The 27,289-nt window shown below is 41.5% G+C and overlaps 1 protein-coding gene across 2 annotated transcripts in view; it reads left to right on the top strand.

The window, feature by feature from the left end:
• The window catches only part of CEMIP2 (cell migration inducing hyaluronidase 2), a 71,580-nt gene extending 47,369 nt beyond the window's left edge, over nucleotides 1–24,211 (top strand). The window contains exons 16-24 of one of the 2 annotated variants that reach the window (XM_079791119.1): nucleotides 613–790; nucleotides 2,277–2,492; nucleotides 6,629–6,837; nucleotides 10,246–10,428; nucleotides 12,713–12,932; nucleotides 14,447–14,545; nucleotides 17,953–18,107; nucleotides 21,402–21,505; nucleotides 21,836–24,210. In XM_079791119.1, the coding sequence (XP_079647245.1) occupies nucleotides 613–790; nucleotides 2,277–2,492; nucleotides 6,629–6,837; nucleotides 10,246–10,428; nucleotides 12,713–12,932; nucleotides 14,447–14,545; nucleotides 17,953–18,107; nucleotides 21,402–21,505; nucleotides 21,836–22,032 (1,561 nt within the window). In that variant the 3' untranslated portion in view covers nucleotides 22,033–24,210. Of the gene's footprint in view, nucleotides 1–612; nucleotides 791–2,276; nucleotides 2,493–6,628; nucleotides 6,838–10,245; nucleotides 10,429–12,712; nucleotides 12,933–14,446; nucleotides 14,546–17,952; nucleotides 18,108–21,401; nucleotides 21,506–21,835 lie in introns of both variants that reach the window. The other variant, XM_079791120.1, reaches the window with a different exon arrangement.
• Nucleotides 24,212–27,289: the final 3,078 nt, after the last annotated feature.

Here is a 27,289-nt window from a genome sequence, read left to right on the forward strand (position 1 = left end):
ATTATGGGTTTTGTACATTAATTATGGTTAATAATGTATGATTAAGGAGTTTGTGTTTGAACAGAAAGGAGGACAATGAATAAAACCAATTTCTCAATCTAGCTAGCCTTTTTGACATCAAAAGCCTTCAGGAATTATACTTTCATACTTTTAAGTATATCATTTCACCTTATTACTGTCATTTAGAGGCTTGAGAGGAGGTTCCCTCTGTTTAAGCACAGATTCATTTTTGTTCTCACATTAGAGATTTTGGAACCAAAACTGAAGTATATAAGTTACCGGATAAAAGGTCTTAACTGGTGGACTCAAGGAAGCAAAAGTCACCTCTTCAGAGAGGCCTCCATTCTCTCTAAAATAGCTTCTCTCCTACCCAACTTAACGTATTACTATGTGTTGTCTCCATAGCACTTACCTGTAATTATCCATTTTGCCTTTCCCACTACTGTGTACATTTCAGGTGATAAGGATATCTTGTCTTGGTTACCACTGTATTCTAGAATTGTGTTTTGTGTATACAGAATAGTCACCTGTCTTTATAAAACAAGTACGTCCGTGAAGTGCTGCTAAGGGGACGGGTCCATGTGCATTAATCAAACTCTTGTTTTTCAACAGGACGTTCCCAATTCGAGGCTTTCAGATTTATGATGGGCCCATTCATCTCACCAGGTGCACTTTCAAAAAATATGTGCCAACTCCAGATAGGTATACCAGTGCTATTGGCTTCCTCATGAAGAATCCCTGGCAGATAACCCCCAGAAATAACCTCTCCCTTGTGAAGTTTGGTCCACATGTAAGTGTGTCCTTTTGGTTCCTAGGTAGTTACTGTGGTGGGAGGAGGAGGGGTAGCACATCCCCAAAGACAAAGACAGAAACAAAGGATTCATACCAAGTCTTTATGACTGGGGGCAGAAACAGATGCAAAAGAAAGTTTCCAAATTTATTATTCTTTCTGTCCCGTTGAGTTCAAGGTGAGAATAGAAGTCCCAGGTGACCTGGGGTATTTTTTAATATTCAAGTGATATCTTGGAAAGGAAAATAACCTAAATTGATGGCAGGGATTGTAGCATTTCATAAGAACAAGAGGACGTGGTTTGGGGAAATTCAGTGTAATGATCCAAGGAGAGATTTGGGATCTGCCTGGAATTGTACTTGTCTGGGGTCTACAGCTGGGGAACCACAGGAGAAACGTGGGGAAAGAAGAGGAATACTGGGTGGTGTGAAGCCAATTGTTTTATCCCGAGGCTTTCCTAGTGCTTGGCTCCTGTCCCCTGTGCCTGTTGTTGGGAAATATTGAATGTCATTCTGTGCTAGGCTCAGTGTAGGACTCCTGTAAGACCATGGAAGCTACTGGGAAAGGCACTTCATGGAATTTTAATAGCTGACATTTATTAAAGGCTTAGGACATAGCAGACCCTGTTCTAAATACTTTATTATTCACTCTAAGGAAAAGGTGTTTTAATTGGGAACTAGGAGAAGACATATGAACAAGTAACTAAAGCACTTGAAGAAAAGTAAAATGATTAACTAGTTTTGAAGTTAGAACTTATAATAGATTTTTATTTAATTAACCCTTTGCACTTGCTTGCTTTTTTCTCGATTCCTTTATTCTAATGCTAACCGTGTCGAGTCACACTCGACATCCGAGTGCAAAAGGTTAAGATATAATTTATATACAGAAAAATGAACACATCTTAAGTGTAACATTTATAATTTAAAAAAAAATCTTTATTGTTGACAGTATTGCAGATATTCCTTCTCCCCTACCCCCTCCAGCCCCTCCTTGCTCCCACCACCCGCTTCCTGCCCCACCCCAGGCCTTTACCACTCTAATGTCTGTGTTCATGGGCAATGTATATATGCATATAAGTTCTTTGGTTAATCTCTTTCCACCTCCTAAAGTTTATAATTTTTAACAAATATGTATGACTGCTTAATTCCCTTTCCCACAGTTCTAATTTCTCTTATTGCAGATTAGTTTTGTCTGGAGAGCAGGTAATAGTTTTAACTGGAAGAAAGGGAAACCACCAAAGATGAAGTTTAACATTTGCTCCTTGAACTCCACAAGGCTTTGGAAAAATTTCCCCCCCAGGCATATCATAACTAATGGACAGCTTTGATTGACTGGGTGCCTTGATTGACAACTATGAACTGTCACTCAGGACTGTTTTAATCTCCAAGGAGTTGGAATGGATATGCAGTAGGATCCTTGCAGGGAGTGCTGATTAAGATGGCAGGAGCCCTCATTTTGTGATGCCCTTGTTTTTCACCACCCTCAGGTCTCTCTGAATGTCTTCTTTGGAAAGCCTGGCCCCTGGTTTGAAGATTGTGAGCTGGATGGTGACAAGAACTCCATATTCCACGACATTGATGGCTCTGTGACAGGATACAAGGACGCCTACGTGGGAAGAACTGACAACTACCTGATCCGCCATCCTAGTTGTGTGAATGTTACCCAGTGGAACGCGGTGATCTGCAGTGGGAGCTACGCCCAGGTAGGCCAAGATGCGTTAGGATGCCTGCTTCCTTGCCAGCTCCTGACATCACTGCTTCTGTGAGGAGTGCTCTTCAGCTCTTCAGCGTGATTGACACTCTCCAAAGCATGATTTTCTCTAGAAACAAAAAGACGAAAGAGCCAGCTGGTGTTGCTCAGTGGTTGAGCATCAACCTATGAACCAGGAGGTCATGGTTCGATTCCCAGGTTGCCGGCTCGGTCCCCAGAAGGGGCATGCAGGAGGCAGGATCAATGATTCTCATCATATGTTTCTATCTCTCCCTCTCCCTTTCTCTCTGAAATCAATAAAAATATGTTTTTTTAAAAAAGTGAAAGAAAAAAATTCAGTAGGAACCATGGGCTCATAGAATTTTATTTCAAGCTCCCCCGCTTCAAACCAACGTGGAAATACTGTGAGTCCAAGAGGGATGAGGTGATTTGCCCTTGGTTAAATATGGTTGGGATGTAGCTGGGGTGAGGACCTATCTTTTCTGAGTCTTAGGCCAGGTTTTCTGCCATGCTACAGCTCTGCCCCAGAGAGGGAGCTTTACTTCCTTTCAGGGTTATTATCCCTACTAAATATGGGAATCTGACTTGTGGGGCAAGAAGATCAGTATCACATGGAAAGTGAGATGTTTCCAGAGACAGAGCTAGGAATTGGAAATGAGTGGACAAGGAGATATTCAAGGAAATTCTTTGAATGATATTACGATACTAGAAGCCCGTTGCACGAAGTTTCGTGCAATAGACTTTCCTTCACCTGGCTGCCAGCACCAGTTTTCTGCCAGCACCAGTTTTCATCCGCTGATCGGAGTGCCTCCTGAAGGCTGAGGGGGGGACTCGGGAGGCGCTTCGATGCGGGGCGGTGGCCAGAGGAAAACTGGTGCTGCCGGAAAACTGGTGCCGGAAAACTGGTGCCGGCAGCCACACAATTGGCCACCGGCGTCTTCCGCCACCACCCGTGGGCCCCATGGGTCCTCCCGCAGCGCCAGCCTTTTAGGCCTGCGGGAGGAGCGGGGAACGGGGACTCGCGAGTCCCCACCCCCCACTCCTGCCAGCCAATCGGCCACCCTGAGTCCCGCCCCCCGCGCCTCCAGCCGGCCCAATCGTGGGCATAGCGGAGTGATGCAATTTGCATATTGCCTTTTTATTATGTAGGATAATATTTATGAAAATATGAAAGGGGTGATATAGACCGTGAAACACTTCTTTGGAAACATTAAGCTAGTGTGCATGTGTTAACTGGGTGCCCAGTAGAAGAGGATGGATTAATTTGGGAGGTAGTACGTTAAGGGCACAGATACTTGAGCGAGACTGCCTGGATTTGAATCCTGACTTTATTTTTCCTTAGATATGAGTTGAGCAATTTAATAACCACCCTGTTCCTTTGCACAATGAGGGTAATGCTGGTGAGAAGATAGAATGCATGGATATATGTAAAGCATTTAGCCCACGGCTTGGCACATGGTATAGTGTTTGCTGCAATGAGTATTATTTGAGGAGCAGAGCTCTATGTTGCGACAATTCTTTTAGTAGTGATATTTGGATAGATAGAGAGGTTGCAGATGGGGGTATCAGTTGCCCAGAATTTTGAAGGAAGCAGTTTTATTTCCATATTTTATGTAATTAAATGGTAAGATTGAACACTAGACAGTCGAGGGAGATAAAAGATAAAGGAAAAGGAGAATTAAGAGCATAGACAGGAGAATTAGGGAAGAGCAAGGGGATCTTCCAGGGGGAATTGGGCTCTGATAGTCCCAAAGCAGGAAAGAAGCCTGCCTGTCGGTTTGCTGCTAAATGCTCTCATTTACAGGGAGGGTTCTTCTTGGGGAAGGACTGGCCTGTGATGAAGGCCCTCCCCGAGCTCTGGCTACTCTGCCTGTCAAGGGTGTGTTCATGGGTTCCTGCATTTCAGCTTCTTGAGGCTACTGTGGTTTCTACCACGAAAACCTGGAGTGGGAGCTTCTTGGAGCAGAATTCTTCATTGCTCTTCTGATTTTGAATCATGACTGCTAAAGGACGCTATGACTCTTAAGTTAAAAAAAACAAACACTTTACAAAGATTTTTATCGATAGAGAAGACACAAGGACTTAAGAAGGATAAAGACTGGAGAGATTTTTCTGGTTTATTTTAATGTAATATTAGCTTCATTGTTGTGGGCTTTCTTATTCCCATTCATTTTAGTCATAATCATCCCCTAAAATGAAGTTGACTCATCAATACCCAGGAAGCGATAGAAATTCTAGAATTAAAATAAAACAAAAAGATTTTAGTCCTTTTGTAGCTACAGTTTTAAATTTCTTGCAAGCCATGTGTATGCAAGGTTGCATTTGTGTGTCTGTCTTAAAATGGGGTGTGCTCCCTAATGAAAACTTTGTATTTTAAGACTATTATAAATGGGTCTATAAACTCTTTGGTTTATGATGTAGTTGGGACTTGAACCTGATCCTTCTATCTTACAAACCAGGGTAGTAATTCTATTTTATTTGGAGATGAAGAAAGAAACAAGGCATCTAATACTTCCCAGGAGGCTCTGGGATGATAGGAATACAGGTTAGAAATTTTCTCCTGAGAATTTGGAATTTGAGCTGGGAGCTCGGATCTGCAGCCATTTGTTGTTGTTACTGAGCTGATGGATAATACTATGTGTTTATAGGCAAAAGATAGAAGCACCTGGACCCCAAGGCAAACAAACATTATTTAGCTATTTGTAAATTGATGTTAATTGAATATCTGCTCTTTGCTGACCCAAGGCATAAAGGTGCTCAGGACAAAAGATGGTAACATAAGGAGAATTGAGGTTACATGTGCTACCTCAAATCCTTGTTGGATTTGGAGGAAGGCAGGATATATATGTATTTATATAACCTGTTCTATGTAAACTATATTTAATTATATGTAATATAAACATTTTAGTTATATATAACAAATTTATTTAAATAAATAACATGTACAATATATTAAATATATTGAAGACACTAGTCTCAAAATATATATTTTCTATCTCTTTATTCTAAACTTTTAAGTGGTATTAGTAGAGAAGAGGACTATATTGAAGTAGTCAAACATAAATGAGAGTTTAGAAGATTTTCTGTTTCAAAAGATGTATAATTGAGGAATCAGTTATGGACAAAACTGTAGGAATGACCAAAAGAGAAAAACAAAGAGAAGTATTGTGGATTAAATACAATATTCTGCAGATGTTTTAATACTTCTGGGGAAATCTGTTATAGGATACTCATTTGTTTTTTGTTTTTGTTTTTCTTTTTTTAAGAGAGAGAGTAAGGGAGAGGGAGAGAGGAGAGAGAAAAGAGAGAGAGAGAGAGAGAGATCATATGAAAGTGGAACATCTATCGGCTGCTTCCTGCACGTCCCCTACCGGGAATCGAGACCAAAACCCGGACATGTGCCCTGATCGGGGATCAAGCAGGCAACCTCTTGGTGCACAGGACAATTGCCCAATCAACTGAGCCACACTGGCCAGAGCAATACTCATTTGTTTTAGGAAATTGTTCTGAGGTTTGTTTTGAGGGAAGGCTTTGTTTTGGCACAGCAAGGAGCTCATGCCACTGGAACAAATTCAGGACTTTCAAATTTGTCTCGGTTTAATATGTTTTTCCAGTTTTTGCAGAGTGCTTTATAACCCTTTTTCCTTTGAAAAATGACTTCTTGGGCTCATGTAGGTCATGGAAAATTGCAAGCCCAAACTCTAAGGTATTTACATTTTCCCTCTCTTGCGTTCGAGGAAAGTCTCTCGGATTTGAGTAGAGGGTATCCATTTTCACATTAATTTACTAATTTCTTATATGTGCATTCTTCAGATTGAGGGTTTTTTTGGACAGGCTGCATAAGCCACAAAGGTTTTATATTCTGATGAATAAGCTGGCCCGTTGTGGTGGAAGAGATGATGACGGTCTTGGCTAGCAGAACGCATGGTCTGTTTTTACCATTCCAGTTTAAGCAAGCTTCATTGTATGTGTGGCTTAGGATGAAGTTGGCTACTCCTCATTTAGTCTGGCAGAGACCACAGAATCTCTCTCTCGAAACTAGAGACACTTGGCTTTGTGCTGGAAATGCTTGTTTGGCTCTCTAAGTGTTCATGCTCTTCCCCATGATTCTTCGTTTATTTTTTGAAGGTCTATGTGCAGACGTGGAGCACTCAGAATCTGACAATGACCATCACACGAGATGAGTATCCATCCTACCCGATGGTGCTTCGGGGCATTAACCAGAAGGCTGCCTTTCCCCAGTACCAGCCGGTGATCATGCTGGAGAAGGGCTACACCATCCACTGGAACGGGCCAGCGCCGAAGACTGTATTTCTATACCTCATAAATTTCAACAAGTATGTTCCCAATACTGTTATTTCACATAGCTGAGCAAGTAGGAATCTAGTGGAGAAAAATAATAACACACCACTTTTGTAGCAAGTAAGGATGCCGATTTCTTGTACTACATTTCTCTTGTGGGGAGGCTGTATATATATATATTTAAATATATTTTATTGATTTTTACAGAGAGGAAGGGAGAGGGATAGAGAGTTAGAAACATCGATGAGAGAGAAACATCGATCAGCTGCCTCCTGCACACTCCCTACTGGGGATGTGCCCGCAACCAAGGTACATGCCCTTGACCGGAATAGAACCTGGGACCTTTCAGTCCGCAGGACAGTGCTCTATCCACTGAGCCAAACCGGTCAGGGCAGGCTGTATATTTTATGTGGATGGAATCAGAAGATTACACAAATTGAATCCTTTCCTTTTGAAAGCATTTCTGTTTCTCTGTGGTCAGGGTATTGTGTGCAGAAAGCCATTTAACAATGGGGTCTCATATTGTCTGCTGAATACTTTAATTCCCCCTAGTTGGGATGGGAAGAAGTTCTATGTGTTGTTCCAACTGAGCACTGAGTTACCTAGGAAAGAAAAAGGTTTTTGAGGCCAACGTTAGATTTGACAGAAGAGAGAGGTGTGGTTGATTAGTAATGTCTGCTGTGGGTAAGAGGTGGAAGAGTAGTGGCATGAATGCCAGGTATTTGCCACTCCTGCCTGATTTCTATCGAGTCTTGATTTCCCACTTGTCTGTCCTAACAATACTATTTACAGTCGAAGGCTCTATTTGTACAGTAATTTACTGAAGCGTTTGCTGTGTACCAGAAAACGATGAGGGAGGAAAGTACTTGCCCTCCCGGAGCTCACAGTATACAGGTAGAAAAAAACTCAAGAAAATCAATAAACCGACACTGTTTTTAAGTGGACAGAGAATCGAGCACCTAATTCTAGCCTCGGGGGGTTGGGCCTGGCTGTGCTGAGAAAGCGATACTAAATGATCTGTCTTGTTACAAAAGCAACAGAATTGGGGAAGGGCTAGTTCTGTTCGGGGACCGATGGATGCAGTGCCGTGAGAGCGTACGGTGTGACAGGAGATGAAACCAGGAAGGAGTGATGGGCCTGGTAGGGCAGAGTTACATCAGTCTAGACAAGTGTGGTGGTTAACCAGTGGGACTCCATGGAACTGTTCAGATATGTACCTGAAAAACTGAAATGGCTTATTCACCTGACTGGTCATAAAGTGCTGACTTTTCTGAGCATTCTTAAAACCCACAACTGAAACGAAGAGGTGGACATAGGACATGTAGTGCTAAGTAGGTCACTTCCAAGGACTGGTGAACCTGGTGGATGCTCTTATTCTGAGCTGTGAGGTTTCTGGCACAAGCTCCACACGGAACCATTCCTGTTTTTCCTGTGACACTTGTTGCTGCTTCTCTGTGTCCTTGCTGGAGAGTTGCACCTCTATCTATTGAGTCAACCAAGCCAAAAGTCCCAGGACTCATCCTTCTCTTCCTTTTCCCTTATTTCTTCATCTCGTCAGTGACCAGACCCTGTCAGTTCTGTCTTTAATGCTGTTGATATCGCTCCACTTTTTTCTACCTCCACTCTTTGTGGTTGAGTTGAGGCCATTATCATCTCTTGTCTGGGCCCTACTGGGTCTCCCCACCTCCAATCCGTAGTCCACATTGTGTCCAGGGTGAGGTTTCTGAAAGCCAATCTGGTATTATCACTCCCATTGCAGAGCAGTCAAAGAGACAAATGAGGTTGGAGAGGACTTACAAGAAATATAAAAAACTTATATCTGGCAGGTTATGAATTTTAGGCGAGATACTACAATCAAATGCTATGTAGGGTTCTGGTCAGTGTCATGCGTAACTTTTAAACAAATACCAAGTGAAAACGTTATAAAGTGAAAAAAAGGCCGAATCCAGAAGTTACGAAAATCCACATGGGCTTGGAGTTCAGTCAGACTTTCCTTGTTTAATTAGCTGAAAGTTTGCAAAAGTTACATCATGGACAAGAGGAAGAGATGGACCATCTTATTTTCCAAATTTAATATAATTATAGAGAGGTCATAGATTTTGTCACTTTAAAAGTTATAAAAGCTAGACTTATTCATTAAACAAAATATGGAAAATACAGAAAAACATAAAGAAAATTGAAATAACCTATAATTTTCTTAAACAGGGTGAGGCATTATAAACATTTATAGTGTTCTCTCTCCGCCCTCAAGTATTTTCTGAGCATATAGAGATATCAAAATTTATTTAACTACTGCCTTTCTCCATAGATATTTAAGTTGTTTTTCTCCTGCCCACTCCCCCTTTGCCATTATAAATATACCACAGCGAACGTGTTTTAATGCATCTTGGTCTGCATTTCTAATTATTCTTTAGTGGCTTTAGTGGGTGAAACCTTTGTGAACAATTTTAAGGCCCTGTTACTTACTGTTTAAAAATTCTTTTAAATGATTGAAAAGTTCTGGAAATGGGTAGTGGTGATGGTTGCACAACTTTTGAATATACTTAATGCCACTGAACTGTAGAGTTAAAATAGCTAAAATGGTAAATTTTGCATGGTGCATATTTTACCACAATTAGAAAGTTCCCTTCCCCCCCAAAGCAAATAATAAAAAATATTAATTTTATGTCTAAGGATTTTTAGGTAAGAAAAAAACATAGTGGCAATTTGGTCATATACATCAAAGGTTTAAAAATATACATACTTTTGCCCTGACTGATGTGGATCAGTTGTTTGGAACATTATCCTGTGAACCGAAGGGTTGTGGGTTCGATTTCCAGTCAGGGCGCATGCCCAGGTTTGGGTTCAGTCCCTGGTTGGGATGCATGTGGGAGGCAGCTGATTGATGTTTCTCTCTCTCCCTCGCTCTTCCTCTCTCTCTAAAGTCAATAAAAACATATCCTCGGGTGAGGATTAAAAAAAAAAAAAAGAAATACACATATTTTTATATTCAGAAATTTTATCGCTAAGTACTTACCCTAATGTAGTAATAAAAGATAAAAATGTATTTATGGACAAAAAAATTCTTTGGAAAGATTTTACCAGTGTGTACTTCTTCTGTCTGGCTAGTGGTGTTTCATGCTGCTTACTACATGTCCAACCATCTCAATTTTATTATTCACTCGCAGTGTCAAAGTCCATCTTATCCAACTTCTGTTCATATTCCTTTAAGTCCTGTCGAAACCAAGAAGTTTCTATAAGCCATGTGATTGTTGTAAAAATATTGATAAGAGAAATTGGGGAAACATTTAAAGGTCAGGGCTCAGGACTTCCATCGTTAGTGGCTCAATGCACAGCAGAAATTTAAGGAGGAGAAAATCATGGCTAGTGTTTACATATGCTGTAATGCCCCAAATATATTGGCTCAAATGTGAATTCATGTTTTAATTTTCTTTTCTTGATAGGAATGACTGGATTCGAGTTGGCCTCTGCTATCCATCAAACACAATTTTTCAGATTACTTTTGGCTTTTTACAGCGGCATAATGGCTCGTTATCCAAAATGGAAGATTACGAGCCTGTGAATTCACTGGAAGAATTGCAGAGGAAGCAGTCTGAGAGGAAATTCTATTTTGACTCCGGCACGGGGTAATTCAGTGCGACCAGCAAATGAGAATTATTGCTGTTTTTCTTTAATGGAGAAATTACTGGTTCTTCAGCCTAACTAAGAATAGACTATGATGTGATGGCTCTCTAGACAAGCAGCTGATGTGGGTAATTCTCTGCTCATCGCTATTAGAGGCTTAGAGAACTAGAATGACTCATAATTATAGTTGGCAGTAGGAACTGAGTGAAGATGTTTGTTGTATACCTATTAAGGGCAATTTAGAAAGAGAAATTATCCTTGTCAATAAAGAACCAGTAGGCCCAATAGAAACTTAAACTAATTTCTTTCCTGTAACAACTCTTTTAAGATGATTATTTACATATGATATCGTTCATATTTCAGTGAAAGCTCATTTTTCTATTCCTTAAAGCTCTCTCTCTCTCAAGTTGACCTTGAGTTTTTAAAAAAATCACTGTGTAACCGTGCCATATTTGCTTTCAACTTTCTCTAGGCTGCATCTTTCCACTTTTTAATTCTAATCCTGTTCACCTGGGGTCCTGTTGGCTTTGTCTGCTCTTATCCAGTTACAGTCTCTCAGCCTTTGGGTGATGGTAGGCTCGATCTCCTGTACTCTTCCAGCAACTAGCATGCTCCTTAGCCATTCCTTAAGCTGATGTTCCTCCTACGCCATTGTCTAGGCACCTTAGTGAAGACACTAATGTAAATAAGATGCATTTCTTCTGTGAATGCATAGCCCATTGAAGGATGTGGGCATGTAAAGCAGGTGATTGGAGAGGGAAGAAATTAAGTGCTAACAGCCCTATTGTGGGACATTCAGTGTGCCTTTTGAGGTGACCCAGAAGTTCAGCCTAAGGTAACCAGTGACATCCCAAGAGAGTGACACTGGGACAGACTCTTGAATGAGTAGGAGGAGACGAACAAGAGAAGGGTAGAGAGCAATGTGGACGGATGCATGGAGGCATGGGAGAACGTGGCATGGCATGTTTGGGGGAAGACGAAGGTTCAAACTGGGATGAGGGTGGCAAGTTTGATTTGGGGGGACAAGGTTGGGGGTTCAGGCAAGTGCCTTGTTAGCCTTTGAATGAGATGCAACTTATTTGCCCTCCAGGGCCCCTCCCGTCAGTGTGGTCAGCTTAAATCTTTTTTTATTTTTATTTTATTTTTTTTATTTTTATCATAGTTGTCTTTGATTTTCAATTTCTAATTAGACTTAACCTGCTTGGGCTTTTACTCTGTACATGACAAAACTTCCGCATTCCCAGTTTACTTTTCACAAAAATAAACAGAACAACCAAATTTGTAAGGACATTCTGGTGATCACAAATTAATGATTAAATGTGTAAAAAGATGGGAAATGTGTCATCATCTGGGTATTTCTAAAATCCCTCGGCCTTTGGGGTTTTAATTTTTTAAATTACATTTATTTTGATGATTTTAATTGTCAGAAGGTCCATGCTAACCAGGCTTGTATCATTCCTTACATATATAGGCTGAAATTACTGGATGTTGGGACAATGGCTGATTTTTACCTCATAATTGCTACTTGACCTCATATTAAAATGTGAATTTTTGACTTCAGTAATTGATTACATTTGATCAAGCCTTTAGAACATTGACTTCCTTTGCTCTAGAAGGACTAGGTTTGCTGACAGATGTTGGACTGCTGCCTAGAAGTTACTTTTCCATTCATCTTGGCAGTAGGAGGATAATTCAGAGTCCGTGGACTGCTCATTTCATTTGATTTTGGCCAAAGTACAGACAGAAGGACCTCAGGCCCATCTGCTCTTAGTAAACGTCACAGCAATTGATTTGAAACCATTGCTTTTTGAATTGACTTGAAGCCAAACGAAACACAGTTGCTGTTCTTATTCAAATTTTGTGCCATAAACCAAAATGATTTATAAACCAAAAAAAAAAGAAAAGAAAAACATGCTGATTTACCAAATTCTAAACTCAATGCAAGTATAAAGTTTTCCAAGGAATTCTTGAGCCAAGCCAAATTCCATCCTCCCAAATCACCTGTTGAACTTAATTCAAACCAGAAATCAACTTTCATATCTTCTACAACGATTGAATCAGGCTATCAAAATATTTTCTGAAGGAGTATTGAATTTGACTCAGGGGCCTAGGAGGATAGAAAGGAAAGAGAAACAACTTTATTAGTTTTATAATGTAGTTTTCTTTTAGGGGAGAATTTACCTTATTAGAGGAATGTACCTTTCAGCCATGAGTTAACTTGAGGAATTTTTCTAAGTTTTCTGGAGGCAGTCTAACACCCAACGGCTTGCTTTCTGTTTTGTACAGGTTGCTGTTTTTGTATCTGAAAGCCCAAGGCCACAGGGATGGCCACAGTTACTGTTCATCTCAGGGATGCGAAAGAGTCAGGATCCAGGCGGCAACGGACTCAAAAGATACCAGTAACTGCATGGCCAAAGCATATCCCAAGTATTACAGGAAGCCGTCAGCCCTCAAGCGGATGCCAGCCATGCTCACGAAACCCTGTCAAGGCTGTGGGACCCGCCAGGTAAACGAGTGGGCTGTGGCCTGAAAAAAGGTCGGAAGGTTCTTTGCAGTAGGCGCATTTTGGGGGGAAACATCTATCCTGCCAATTTGTAAATGTTGCATGGCTTCTCCTGAACTTTGGCCCATTATAGAATGTGATGCTCATAGGAAGCAACCTTGTCCAAATTATAATAAAGATACCTTCCTTCTCTGATCCATCAGTTTGCCCTGCATGACTGGATTTATTGGCTGTCACCTTTTCTTTCTCAGATGTGATTCTGCTGCACTGTTGTTTCTGGGTTTACATGTCAGGGATGTAGAAAACATTTTGTTTTATTGGCAGTGTGAAATTTCTCTTCCGAAAATGCAACTGCTGGAGATCGTTTTATTTTTTAAGGTGGAGAGCCCCCACTTCATTTTGAAGCAAATGCTATTCATTTACCTGTAATTAAAAGGACAAGCTGGCTTTGGTTAGTTAGAAGTGAAATACTTCTCCTGAAACATTTTTAATTAGCTGTTCTTCTTTTGGATCTTGAAAAAGCATTGCAATGAAAGGAAACCCAAAAATCAGGCACAGTGTTCCTTCCGAAGGAAGTCAGATCAATTCCAAGTACAAAAGAGGTGTAGCATTCATTAATAGTTAATCTTTATATAAACAAATATGGGTTAAGGGAAATGGTTCTCAAAGTGTGGACCCCTAACCAGCAGCAACAAAGCACCAGGGGACTTGTGAGAAATTGGAATTCCTGAGCCCAATTCCAGTCCTACTCATCCAGAAATTCCGGGGGTGGGACCTGGCAGTCTGGGTGTTAACAAGCCCAGCAGGGGATTCTGATATGTGTCCACATTTCATTGGGCTAGAGAATATTTTTAAAAGCAAGAATTGCCACAGAAATATACATACTGCATTTAGACCTGATAATGCACAAGGCTACTAAAGGTTTTCAAACTTCTCATCTATACTCTCCTCAGTCCTGGGGTGACTTGAGTCCCAACTCAGAATACTGGTCTGAAAAGAATCTTAAAAAGATTTGTGACTGTGTTTGCATAAAATGTTTACAAAGATGTACATACAAAACACTTTTATTTAGTCATTTGTAGAATTGACTTTATTAACAAGATCACAATTATTTGAAACTGTTATTGTTCCAGGAAACGAGGAACAAAACCTTCGCATATTAAGCATGTATCAAAAGCTAGAATTCCAGGTTAGAAATAGGTACAAAAGTTCAGGAAAAAACTAGTTTGCCCTGGCTGATGTGGCTCAGTTGGTTGAGAGTTGTCCCTACACCAAAAGGTTGCTGGTTGGATTCCCAACTCGGCACGTGCCCGGGTTGTGGGCTCGATTCCCAGGGTGTACAGGAAGCAGCTGATTGATACTGTCACTCACATTGGTATTTCTCTCCTTCTCCCTTTCTCTCTCTCTCAAAATCATTTAAAACAAAACAACTAATTTGTTATAACTGAGTTTCTTTTGAGGCATCCTTTTGGAGGCAGATGCAATTGACATAAATATGGCACCTTTTCCCTGTTTAGGTGGTGTTTACTAGTGATCCTCATAAAAGCTACCTCCCCGTGCAATTCCAGTCACCCAGTAAAGTGGAGACTCAGCGCGGAGACCCGTCCGTCATCTCTGTAAGTACCATCTGGCGTGTCCACTACTTCAGCTTCTCACTTTTATGTTTCACCCCGGTGACATCAATTATTTTTGGCAACAGTCATTCGTTTGTGATCACATTTTGGTTACTGGTGGCAAGCGATACAATAGAGGTATAAATATCTCCTAAACATTTACGTTTTTAGGTAAATATATTTTAAATTTTTTTGTCTGTTTATCGATAACTTTTAGGTAAATGTTAAACTGTTCACGTTACTCTTCATTCATTAATAGTGTCACAGGCGACCCAGATTTCATTTTTATAAGAGAAAAGGCATCTTGGGTTAAAAAATAATTGCCACAGGCAATCAAAATGTAGAAAACTGTGTTTAACCTTGGTGTCTGAAACTTAAAAGGAACTTTCAAAGTTGTTTGTTTAACATGTGGGCAATGAGTTTTAGAATTTTTCCTTGGCCTTTTAGTATGAGGTTCCCTGGCTCCCAGTTTTCCAATGAGGAAAGTGAAGATGCAAAGTGTTGGTTGTCTTTCCTAAGTGGGGTAATAGAAGTACAGGCCTGGGCCTCAGTGTCAGCATTAGAATTTGGGCAAAGAGCCAAGCCAGCCGATGCTAACCAGCTCCTGGCAGGTGGCCTGTCCAAAATCCGGCTGACTTGAGTGCCGCCATATAAAGAGCTCTTTGGGGAGCAGATATCTAGCCATCCAGCTATTTCTAGCCAGGGCCTGGGCCTGGTCTCACGTGGTCTTTTTAGGAGCTTTTTTTTTTTTTAAGTGGTGGGCAACACATTCATAAATCCACATAAATGTGGAAAAAATTCAGCCTTACTCTTTATTTTGTTTTCAGTTTTTCATCGTGTTAAAATATACATAACATAAAATTCACCATCTTCATCTTTGTTAAGTGTGCAGTTCAGTAGTATGAAATACATTCATATTGTACAACCATCACTACTCTCCATCTCCAGAACATAAATTTGACTTTTTGACAACTCTGAGTTAGAATATTCCCACCAAAGGGGAGGGTGAAATGGGGAGTATTTTTTAATCAACAGGCATAAAGTTTCAGTTGAGTAAGATGTGTAAGCTCTCCAGGTCCAGCTTGGTGTCTGGAGGGACTCAGTTGTATAAAGGAAGCAAGAGCTGGGTGCCCACTGCAATACTAGATCACTACATAAACATTTTTAAGTTACAGTATAGTTGACGTACAACATTATGTTAGTTTCAGATATACAACATAGTGATTCTACATTTATATACCTTAGTAGAGGTCCAGTGCACAAAATTCGTGCACGGGGTGGGGGTCCCTTCAGCCCAGCCTGTACCCTCTCCAATCCAGGACTCCTCGGACATCCCTCTCACAATCTGGGACCACTGGCTCCTAACTGCTCACCTGCCTGCCGGCCTGATCACCCCCAACTGTCTCCCCCTGCCAGCCTGGTTGCCCCACGCAGCCTGCTGTTCAGTCGTTTGGTCATCCCTCACTAACCGCCCCTGCCGACCTGGTCTCCCCATGCAGCCTGCTGTTCAGTTGTTTGGTCGTCCCTCACTCACTAACCCCCCCTGCCGGCCTGGTCTCCCCACGCAGCCTGCTGTTCAGTCGTTTGGTTGCCCCTCATTGACCCCCCTGCTGGCCTGGTTGCCCCACACAGCCTGCTGTTCAGTCATCCGTCTGGTTGTTTTGGTCATGATGGCCCCTGACTTTTTATATATTAGGATGATGTGATTACTACAATATATCTAGTAATCATGTCACTGAACAATATATTATTGACTATAGTCCCTGTGCTATACACTCACTAGATAATTAAAGAATATATTTTTTTTGCCCAAAAAACCTCATACAGGCTATGCCACAGGGTCTGAAGACACTGTTTTACTCTATTGCTGTATACATTAGGTGCCTGGGACCCTAGAAAAGTCACAGGACATGGTTTTTGTCATATTTACCAGTAGTACTTTTCACATGCATTTCCTGAAGAGCCTTTGCTAGGACATGGCATTGCTTTATTTGTTTTTTATGGAAAGTGTTATATTTCCTTTAAGTTTTAGGTTTTGAGGTGGGACAGTTTGAGTGTGTTGAAGATCATTTTATATTTCCCCCCAAATGTATCTCAATTTTAAGTATTAAGATTTTTTTTTTTGAAATAAATAAGAAATGCCTCTTGTTGTATTTTTTAAAATTTAATTTAAAATTCTCCATCACCATTTATATTCTCCATGCCCTCTTCCACCTCCACGTCCCCCCCCCCCACCACACACACACAATCACCACACTGTTGTCCATGTCAGATTTTAAAAAATAAGAGAATCACTTCCAGTCTTTCCAAATCTAAAATGGTACTTAATTTACTTCAAGCATTTACAGAACCATTCTCTGGATTAGATAAATTTAAACACAGCTAAAAGGCCATTTTGCTTCCTGGCAGATCAGATTAGAAATAGTATTAGAAATGAAATTTAAATATAATTTCTCCCAGTGAGGATAAGGGATAGTGGTGACTGTATTTCTCCTTTATTAGCTTTTGGTATAGTTTATAATTTTATAAATTTTAAATAGAAACAGTGCTTAATTCAGTATTGAATCATTTTTCAGTCTAGTAAGTTCTTTTCCTTTCTGGCTGAGGAATGAATGAATTTGGATGTGTTTAGAGTTCATTTTTTTTTGGAAAAGGTATCAAACAGTTCTTTTAAAGGGGACGACTGGAAATTATACAGTATAGTAATATACTCGTGGCTTAAAAACTGGTAAAGTTACCATATTTCCACTTTGATATCAAAGGAGATGAAACGATGGAGATGAGGCAGCTCCTCTGATGTTCCAAACCTGAACTCCAGAGGTGGGGAGTGTAGATTTTTTCTGAATCAGTGTCACAGTAAGTGAGCTGAACTGCAGTATAGAGGCTGCCACCTGATTGCTGAGTTAGAAAGCTGTGACCCCAGTGAGAGAGTCTGTGTGTAAGAATGAAGGTGTTGGCCCATGCCCGATCAGGGCCATGTGCCCAGGTTGCAGGCTTGATCACCAGTAGGGGGTATATAGGAGGCAGTTGATCAATGATTTCCCCTCATCCTTGATGTTTTTATCTCTCCCTCTCCCTTCCTCTCTGAAATCAATAAATATATATATTAAAAAAAAGAAAAAAGAATGAAGACCTTGAACCTGCAGAGAGAGTCCCCCCTGCTCAGCTGAGTGCGGGCTGCCACGCTGTGCTCAGAGCATCTTATCCAGTCTGTAAAGTCCAGTCAAGGCAAAGTCAGTGAGCACACAGCACAGTTTCCAATATCGGCAGAGAAAGAGGAAATGGAACATAGATCTGCATCCTGGTGCAATTGGATTTGTGGGTTTAGAAGACAGAGGGATGGGCTGGAGAGATGAGTCCTTCCAGAGATACTGAAATGGTGATGACAGCAGATGTTTGTGTGTCCTCAGGTCAACGGCACCGACTTTACCTTCCGAAGTGCGGGTGTCCTTCTCCTCATCGTGGATGCCTGCAGCGTTCCCTTCCGGTTGACGGAAAAGAAGTTTTTCTCTCTTGCTGATGTCAGCCTCGTGGGAGTGTATTTAAAAACAGGCATCCCTCCAAGGTAGGTGAGACTTGCTCCACAGAGGGACAGCCACAGGATCGGTGACACCTGGTTCACCCTGAGCTTTGGTTTGTTGACCTGCCCTTATAACTGTGGGCGTTTGGGACTCTTGAAAGGTTTTTATTCCTTTCTCATCTCAGATGGATGCCTGAGTGGTCTGAGCTGCTTGTCATTGTAAACCTCGGCTTCTCAGTAGCGGGACTTAACCTGCCTGGTGTGGCTCAGTGGTTGAGCGTTGACCTATGACCTAGGAGGTCACGGTTCGATTCCTGGTCAGGGCACATGCCTGGGTTGCAGGCTCGTGTGAGGATCTCTCATCATTGATGTTTCTACCTCTCTCTCCTTCTTCCTTCCTCTCTGAAATAAAAAAAAAAACAACAAAATAAAATAGAAGCTTGGATATTAGAAGAGTTTGCAGATGGTGGGAAGGTTCGTATAAGGAGAAAAGCTCAATATTCAGACCATTACTCTCTCTGTTTTAGTAATAAATTTATCTACATTGCATCCGACTCACTCAGAAAGCTCATTATCATTTTAAAACATTATTTTTAATCCTCACCCGAGGATATTTTTTCTATTGATTTTTAGACAGGGTGGGTGGGAGGGAGGAGACAGAGAGAGAAAAAGAGAGAGGCATTGATATGAGAAAGACACATTGATTGGTTGCCTCCCCCATGCACTCCAACTGGGGTCAGGGATCGAACCTACAACCAAGGTAGGTGCCCTTGACTGGGAATCGAACCCTCGACCCTTGTGTCCAAGAGCCGGTGCTCTAACCACTGAGCAACTGGCCGGGGCTTAAAACAGTTTTTATAGACACTTTTACCCTTGCAGCCCTCTGTGCCTCTGATGGAACCTCAGACGGCAACGTGCGGTGACTGTGGCAGATGAACTCATCACCTGGGTCCCTTGGAAGTGACTAGAAAAGAGTACTTTGATTTTTCAGTAGATGAGTATGTGGCCTCTCTTTTAAGAGCCCTAGTCTGATTAGTTCCTCTTCGTTTAATTTCTGAAGAAAGGTGCACAGGAGAGAAACCTTTCTTTTTCCGAGTTGGTCAGATGCTGCCTGGAGGCCGGGAGATGAGTTCAGGCTCCTCCCTGCCCCCTGGGCTTCACTGCAGACGTTGATTTACTCACGAGCCTTCATTTAGTGAAGCCACTAACAGGAAGCACATTGGCTTCCCAGGGATTAAAGGCCCATCCCACTTTAGGCTCATCCTCCCTTGGTCTCATCACGTGTGCTCTTCACACAGCACAGAACCGGAGCTCAGTAAGTCCCATAAATCACTGGATTATTTGAGTGTCATTTTCAATGTGTCCATATAGCTCTATCTAGTTTAAGACACTTGTAGGGAATTCCTTTCCCAGGCCTCAGTTTTCTTTAAGGATTTAAAGATTTTTCCTAATGTTGAAAAGACACGCACTTATTCCACCTAAAACAATCTAGTACATAAATCTCACCACAAATACTTAGGACAACATAGTAGGTCCTGTAAGTCACCCTACAGATTTATGAGTTACAGCCAACTCATTAAAATGTCACTAGGTTGTTATTAGGAAGGCTTTTGAGCTACTTGTAGTGCTGTTTCTTGATCTGCTGGTTACACAAGTATGTTTAGTTTGCAAAAGTTGAATGTGCTGCACACTTAGGAATACTATTCTGTGTGTACGCTGTCTCTTAACAAAATGTTAGGAAGTTACGGTGCAACTGGCAGTGACTTCTAGGGACACTGGATATGTGTGGGGTGCAGGTGGGTGAGAGGACCTGTAGGTGATATCATGGGACCAGCCTGAGTCACTATGACCATTGAAGAAGGTCAGGCCTCAGGGTGGCTATGGTCAGACCTTTGGTCACTACTGCTGTTAGAAAGGCTTTAACCAAACCCCACACCAGTGTAAAACTTAGGAATCTTAATAAGGAATGTCAAGACCCATATTAAGAAAATAAATGCTTTCCTGTAGGATATAGAAGAGTTGAATAGAAGGAGAAACATTCCCTTTTTCTGGATGGAAAGTTAATACTGTATGGATTCATTCTAACTAAATTAGAGATTTAATACATTTCCATTAGTGTCCCCGTTGGTCACTTTTCCCCATTGTATTTCACATATGACAGTGCAGTTCATCTGGAAGAATCAATGTGGGAGAGTAATAAAATACACATTTTAAACAAATTATGTTAATACCAGGGGCTTATTTTATATTAAAATAAACCATGAAGTCATAGTGATTAAGCTAGTGTGGTATTGGCAGAGGAGAGATCAGGAGAAGAGAGAATCCACAGACACATTTGAGTATTTGTGTTGATATACTGCATAATAAAGACAAAAATTTAAACCAAACCATGGGGAACAGATTTTATTTTGTTTCTTTTTAGAATTGGTGTTCATTTATTTACTTAATAAATAGATAAAAAGAGCATCTGAAACAAACAAAACTAACTTCCCCTGTTACAATAGTTTTTTCCATAAAAGGTCTGTGTCCCAAGCATCCACTAGGTCAGCTGACCTAAAATAACTCGTTTTCCCTACATTTAGAGACCTCTTGTAATAGCAACATAGGTCCTAGGTGGGGCAGGGAACTTGTAATAGCAGGAATGAAAAAACATCTGGGTTATTTCTGTTTTGTTTTGTTTTGAGTTCTGCTTTTATCTAGTATTTCTATTCTCTACTGCACCCATTTTCAACTGGTATGCCGCAAGAATTTTTAAAGTGTGCTTTACTGACTATTGAGTCAGGGACATGACCTCTTTTCCCTTAGATTGTCAAATGCAAAAATGACAGCAGCCAACAGAACAATAGCCGTCCTGTGTGAATGATCAAAATTATACCTTTTTTTTTTTTTTTTGCCAGATCAGCAAAAGATATATATTTTGGTGTTTCACAGACTATATATATATATATATATATATATATATATATATATATATATATTTCTTTATTGATTTTTTTTTAGAGAGGAAGGGAGAAGGAGAGAGATAGAAACATCAATGATGAGAGAGAATCATTGATTGACTGCCTCCTGCACACCCCCCACTGGGGATCGAGCCCGAAACCCGGGCATGTGCCCTTGGCCGGAATCGAACCTGGGACCCTTCAGTCCGCAGGCCAATGCTCTATCCACTGAGCCATGCTGGCCAGGCTGTTTCACAGAATTTTAGTCATTAGTTTATGTGTGCCATGAGGTGGAAAGGTTGGGAATCACTGCTCTACTGTATATACTTCATAACGGAACCCAGCAAATACATGCGAAATTACTGAAATTTGCTCTGATTTTCCCAACTTTTACATACAGGTCTGTTGTTCTGTTGAGCACAAGAGGAGAAATAAAGCAGTTGAATATTTCAGATTCATTAATACCTCTGGGATTAGCCAAACCAGCTCATCTTTCTAACAAAGGTTTGTGTTTGTATTCTTCTACCAAGTTCCTAGGAGGCCAGCAGCAGCCACGTTTGTTTGGTGAAATGCAGCTACCAGACTGTTTTCATGAGCTGATTTTGCTCATGTGTAGTGAAGATGCTTTCTAAGTAAGGAGATTGTGTTAGAGGACGTGTGCTGGGATGTGGTTTGTTATTTGGGACACGAGGTGGGTGGTAAGAGTTCATGTGCTGAGTAAGGAGGTGTAGTTTGTTTGTTTTATAGCCGTCTTTGTTTTGCTCACCTCCAACATTATCTTGCCTAGAACGAGGAGTTGTACAAATTGAACTTTTCTGTTTTTGTTTTTTTTAGGGAGCACCATATTTTTGGGATTCAGCGGAAACTCTAAACCATCATGGACTAAGCTATTTACCAGTCCTGCTGGACAGGGCCTTGGGCTGCTGGAACAATTCATACCTTTGCAGCTGGAGGAATATGGTTGTCCCAGAATCGGCACTGTCCGCAGGAGGGACCTGGAGCTGTTAAAGCAAACTTCAAAAGCACATTAGAGACTAACTGTAACTTAAGTGCTGGGGGAAAAATGTGAACTAACTTATTTAATTTATGGCATTTGAAAATGACACTGTTAACCCAACGGAACCATTTTCCTGTTTGATGCAGAGAGGGGAGAAGAGAAAGAGTTTAAAGTGATTGCTTGAATACCAGCTCATGCACCTTGTAGTTGTACAAAATGTTAAGAATTTTATTTGTATTTGTTAGGCTGGTATATTTAGAGGGCAGTTCTCTTACTCCTCACCTTCCACCCCTGTATTTTGTAGTGACCATAAGCAGTGCTTCACCTTTCGTATAGTGGGATGTCGTGGGGTGGGGTGGGGTGGGGTCGGGTGCGGTGAGGGCTTCTGAGAATCAGCCCGAGTCCCTGAGAGGACCGGCTCTTGTAGCACCTTGGATACTTGAAGTCTAATGCTGAGTTGTGTCATTGACTTTGGGTCAGCAGCTGAGTTGGGTGGCTGGCATGTTCAGTGATGCCTTGGGCCCTGGTTCTGGGCAGCCTTTGAGGATTTTTATATGATACTGAATGATAGAATTTTAAGTGGCAACTCAGGCCCAGCTCATGCCCATTTTTTGCCTGGACATGTGCTATTTTTATTCAGTTGTATATCGATTCCTTCTAAGGGTTCAACTTTCCAACAGGAAGTAGTACATTGGGACAAAGGGCTTTTAGGGATTAGACATCCCTTTAATCTGTGACCATTGGGCAAAAATTTGACCTACACCAAGGTCTGTTGGGACCATTTTTGCAGCTTTAATCCTTTAACTGTTTGGACTGTATATTTGTGTTTAAAATGCAGACCTGAGCTGAATATTTACTTACTTTTTTTTTTTTTTTTTTGAAGAAGCAGGCTGTTTTCCTGAACTGTAAACTCATTTCAACTTGCACAAAGGAAGTCTGTTCTTAGAGTTGCTCCTGCACCCAGGTTTTTTGTTGTTTTTGTGTGTAGATTTTTTTTTTTTAGAGCTTTTCTGCTCACCATCCTGCCAAGAAAACGGCAGAAAGCTTAACGATACCCCAAAATATTGTACTCAGGGGGGAGGAAAAGGGGAGAGCCTTTTAAGGATCAGATCGTAGAGGGGACATTGAGAAATGAACGTCGTCCTAGTCAGTCATCTTAATTAAATCGTTAGAGCCGATTTTAAAAAGGTGGCACGGCGCCCTCTTGGCCTTCCGCTGGCTGCATGCATCTCCTGCCCATGAAGATTGCATGAGGCAAAGGGACATGGCGCTCCTGGCCCGGGACACCACCACCCCAAGAGTAAAGAAGCATCAAAATGCCTTTACCTTCTCCCAAACCCACAATGCACGAAGCGTAGTGGAGGAATGGCCACAGCGAGATAGGAGGGAGTGTGTTCAGGCTGACTCTGGCCACGAGTACAGACAAATTCACGCTCCTCTTCCAAGAGCCTCGGCGGATGGCCCATCTCTTGTGTCCAGGAGAGACTGCAGAGCAGCTCTGTGACTTCTGTGACTTTATGACACATGCTACCTCAAAGTGCTACCGAGAAACCTTTCTAACTGTAAGTGCTCTTCCCGAGGGCACGCGTCTTAATCAAAGTGTAGGGGGGTTTTGTTTGTCTGTCTGTTTTGTACATTGATGAATGAGATCTTACCTATTAAATATATTATTGGATCATGGTTCCTGAAGGGGATTAGTTTGAGTGTGTGTGTGTGTCTGTGTGTTTTATGACTTAAATATTTGTGTGTGTGTGTGTCTTTTAGAGTTTGGCTCTTTAAAGATTTGGAGAGAATATGTAATATAGTTCTAAGGCACTCAGTTTTTCTGATTTATATGCTAATTATCGGGCCCTAAGTTAAATAAATAAAAATATGTGTGCATGTATTTTTTTTGTGTGTGTGTGTGGCTATGTATCTAGCAACCAGTCAACCAATCTGTCATTTTTAAATGCCATATTCCAGCTGTAAATGAGAAAGGGAAAACTGTCCACTAAGTAGATATTGCCAGGCTAAGCTTCAGAAGGGTAGGGATTATTCTCCAATGCAGAGGTCTTCAACCTTGGCTGCACATTAGAATCACTTGGGGGCTTTGAAAATGTGGAGCCCTGGGTCTCATCCCCTCCCCAACCCCTACATTTAGATTTGGTTGGTGTGGGGTGCAGCCTGGACACTGGATTTTTTTAAAGCTCCCTGAGTGGTTCTAGCATGCAGCCGGGTTTAGGAACCGTTGCACTAATATAATGGGGCCACTGTTTAACGCCAGTCTGCAATATTTTTGTGTGACAAAAACAAAATTCCATTTATCTATTATTTTTATTTGCAGTTCTTATGTTACAGAACTCATCGTCCTAAACAAAAGCATTTTACTGTTCTCTTCTTTTAATAGAACTTTTCAATGCAGTTTTTGGCCCTTATCTCAAATTGTTAAATTGGTCATCTAAAGTTATGTACACATTTAGGCCATCGGGAGCTAAGCAGTCTGTTGTATTTCTACTGAGAAAATATATTCAAAGAGGTCATTGATAAGTTCATAAGCGTCTTCCATCAAGCGAGGCAATTGGTTGAGCTCCAGAAATGTGGCCATCCACCCATCAGCCAGCTGATGGGAGACACAGGGCCCCCTCATAAGGCAGCAACTCGGGTGTTACGTCTTTGCTGTGAGATTCCTGCCCCGCCACCGCCACCGGAACCAGCGCGCTGTAGGTTACCGGCAGAGGCTGGAAGAGTGCTTGTGGGAAGATGAAAGGCAGATACAGTCTTACAGAAGATGACTCCAAAGCAACCGCCGAGCTGATGTTTAGACAGGGAGGGGCGGGGTTATTGATGACTCCTCCGTTCTCCGGCTCCATCAGGAGAGAACACATCCTCAAGCCATTAAATGGATTAGTTTGTTTGAGGAGGGGTGGGCCAGGAGGTGATGGATAGAGGCATGAATGTTTCAGATAACTAGGTGTTTATTCCTTAAGAGATGAGGTAATGTTTGGATAAGTCCAGTTGAAAGGCTGTTCAGTAAGCAGGAATGCTCTTAGTTAACGCAAGTGTTCTTTTCCCCCAATTGATCCTAAGTAGTTAAGTATTTAGGTTCCATCGTGACAATGTTTGTTGTTTTCGTGATGCAGAGCTGGAGTTTATCCTCCAGAATCCTTGTTTGGGTTTCAGATACTTGTGGAGCCATGTTTAATAAGGAAAAATTCCCCTAGAGGTGAAGACTGAGTGGGGATAATTGGGTAACAGATTTGCATCATTACTGTTAGTCTTAACTTGGTAATGGCCCAGGCTGCTAGAAATGTGAGCTGACACGCTGGGCTGGAACACATTTTCAACATAAGGTCAGGGGGAAGAAAAAATCAAGGACAGGCACCCTCAGTCCCTTGTTCACAAATAACAAAATGTTCACATCTTGCTGGATCACTGGAGTCATTAGGAAGGTAGAGGTTTTTACCCTAATTTATCTTCAATCTGAGAGAGAAGCTGAAAAAAGGATGCTAATTAGGCACTAGGGTTGTGGGGAAGGGCACTCACACTTTTTTTATGTGATAAAATTAGAGAATGACCAAACTGTGAAGGTTTATAAATGAGGAACTCTGCCCCACAGGGCATCCAAAAACATCAGCCAAAGCAAGTAATGAACATGTTCTATCTGAAAATATAACAAGGAGGTCAGAAAACAACTTCATAGATTTGCTCCCCCCCCCCCCCCCCTCAGATAGACAATGTGACTACTCTGGCTATGAAAAGCGCTAACAAATTTAAGGTTCATCCTCAGGAAAGCTCAGACCTGATGACAACAGTTGACTCTCAGGGTTTGCCAAACTTACCCACGTAGGCCAGACCTGTCCCCCTGATTGGTTTTGTACCAGTTCTGAACTAAGAACGGTTTTTACATCTTTAACTACAACATGTTGGAAAAAGTCAAAAGGAGGAGGGATTTATGATGTGAAAATTATGTCCATGAATGAAGTCGCATTGGAAGGGAGCCACACTCATTTGCTCACATGTTGACCGACTTACATATTTAATGGCAGATTTGAGCCGTTGCCACAGAGACTATATGTATGGCCTGCAAAGCCAAAAATATTTCCTATGTGTTCCGTTACTGAAAACGTTGGCTGACCCTTGATGTCCCTGAAGGGTATACTGGTGTTCATTGTACTGCTCTTGGGACTTTCCTAAGGTTTGAGAGTTTTTTAAAATAGAAGGTTTAGGGAAAAAAAAAAAAAAACTTGCATCAGAATCCCCTGAGGTGCTTATTGAAAATGCAGAATCCCAAGCCCTCGTTCAGACTGAAGAATTGGCATCTCTGGGAGCTGACACTGGCAATATGATTTTATAACGAGCTCCTTCCGTGGGTCTCAGGAACACTAAAGTTTGAGAACCCCATAGAGGGGAGCGCTCGTTATTTCTTTCCCTCTGGTAGGTGAGTGCATCTGAGTAAATCTGAATGTTGGGTTTTTAACCCCGATGGCTCCATCCTACACCGTCTTCCCCAGAACTCTTTGTGACTAATGCAGGGCAGGTCTGATGCACAGCACAGTATGTGGCCATTACTGGGGCAAAGGCTTAGAGCCCGTAGTAAAGTCCTCTCTCCATTGAGTGTGAAATTGTCACTGTTCTAATGATTCCATTAGTTACAGTTATCCCTACAATAAAATCCCAGGCATCCTTTGTTTTCTGCAAGTTCTTTTTATTATTTTAAGGAGTTTAAAGGGAAATATGTACATATAACCACAATCGGGCTGTGCAGACTTAACAAAAACAAGTATCTTTGCGTTTGAACGCACCTGTGTCCACCTTAATTATGTCCCATGTATCAAAGCACTGATTGGTAATTACAGATCTTTTTTTAAGGTAGGATGATTTATTTCATACAAGCAGTTTGCTGTAGAAGCAAAATTCTTTGAATACATGAACTTCATGGCAGTGGTGGGAGGTGGGTGGATGGTCTTGGGGGATCATAAAATTGGTCTTTGCCAGGAAAGAGGGTGGACACCATCTGGGAAGGCCTAACAAGTTTACTTTCTGCCACCAGCTTATATGGATCATAAACACCCAGTTCTTTTTTCTTTTTTTTAAAAAAATATTCTTTTACTGATTTCAGAGGAAGGAAGAGGGAGAGATAGAAACATCAATGATGAGAGAGAATCATTGATCGGCTGCCTCCTGCACACCACCTAGGGGGAATTGAGCCCACAACCCGAGCATGTGCCCTGGCTGGGAATCAAACCGTGACCTCTTGGTTCATGGGTCAACACTGAACCACGCCGGCCAGACAACACCCAGTTCTTGAGGGC

The sequence above is a fragment of the Cnephaeus nilssonii genome (assembly GCF_951640355.1).
Source record: "Cnephaeus nilssonii genome assembly, chromosome: 14".
Lineage (NCBI taxonomy): Eukaryota > Metazoa > Chordata > Mammalia > Chiroptera > Vespertilionidae > Cnephaeus > Cnephaeus nilssonii.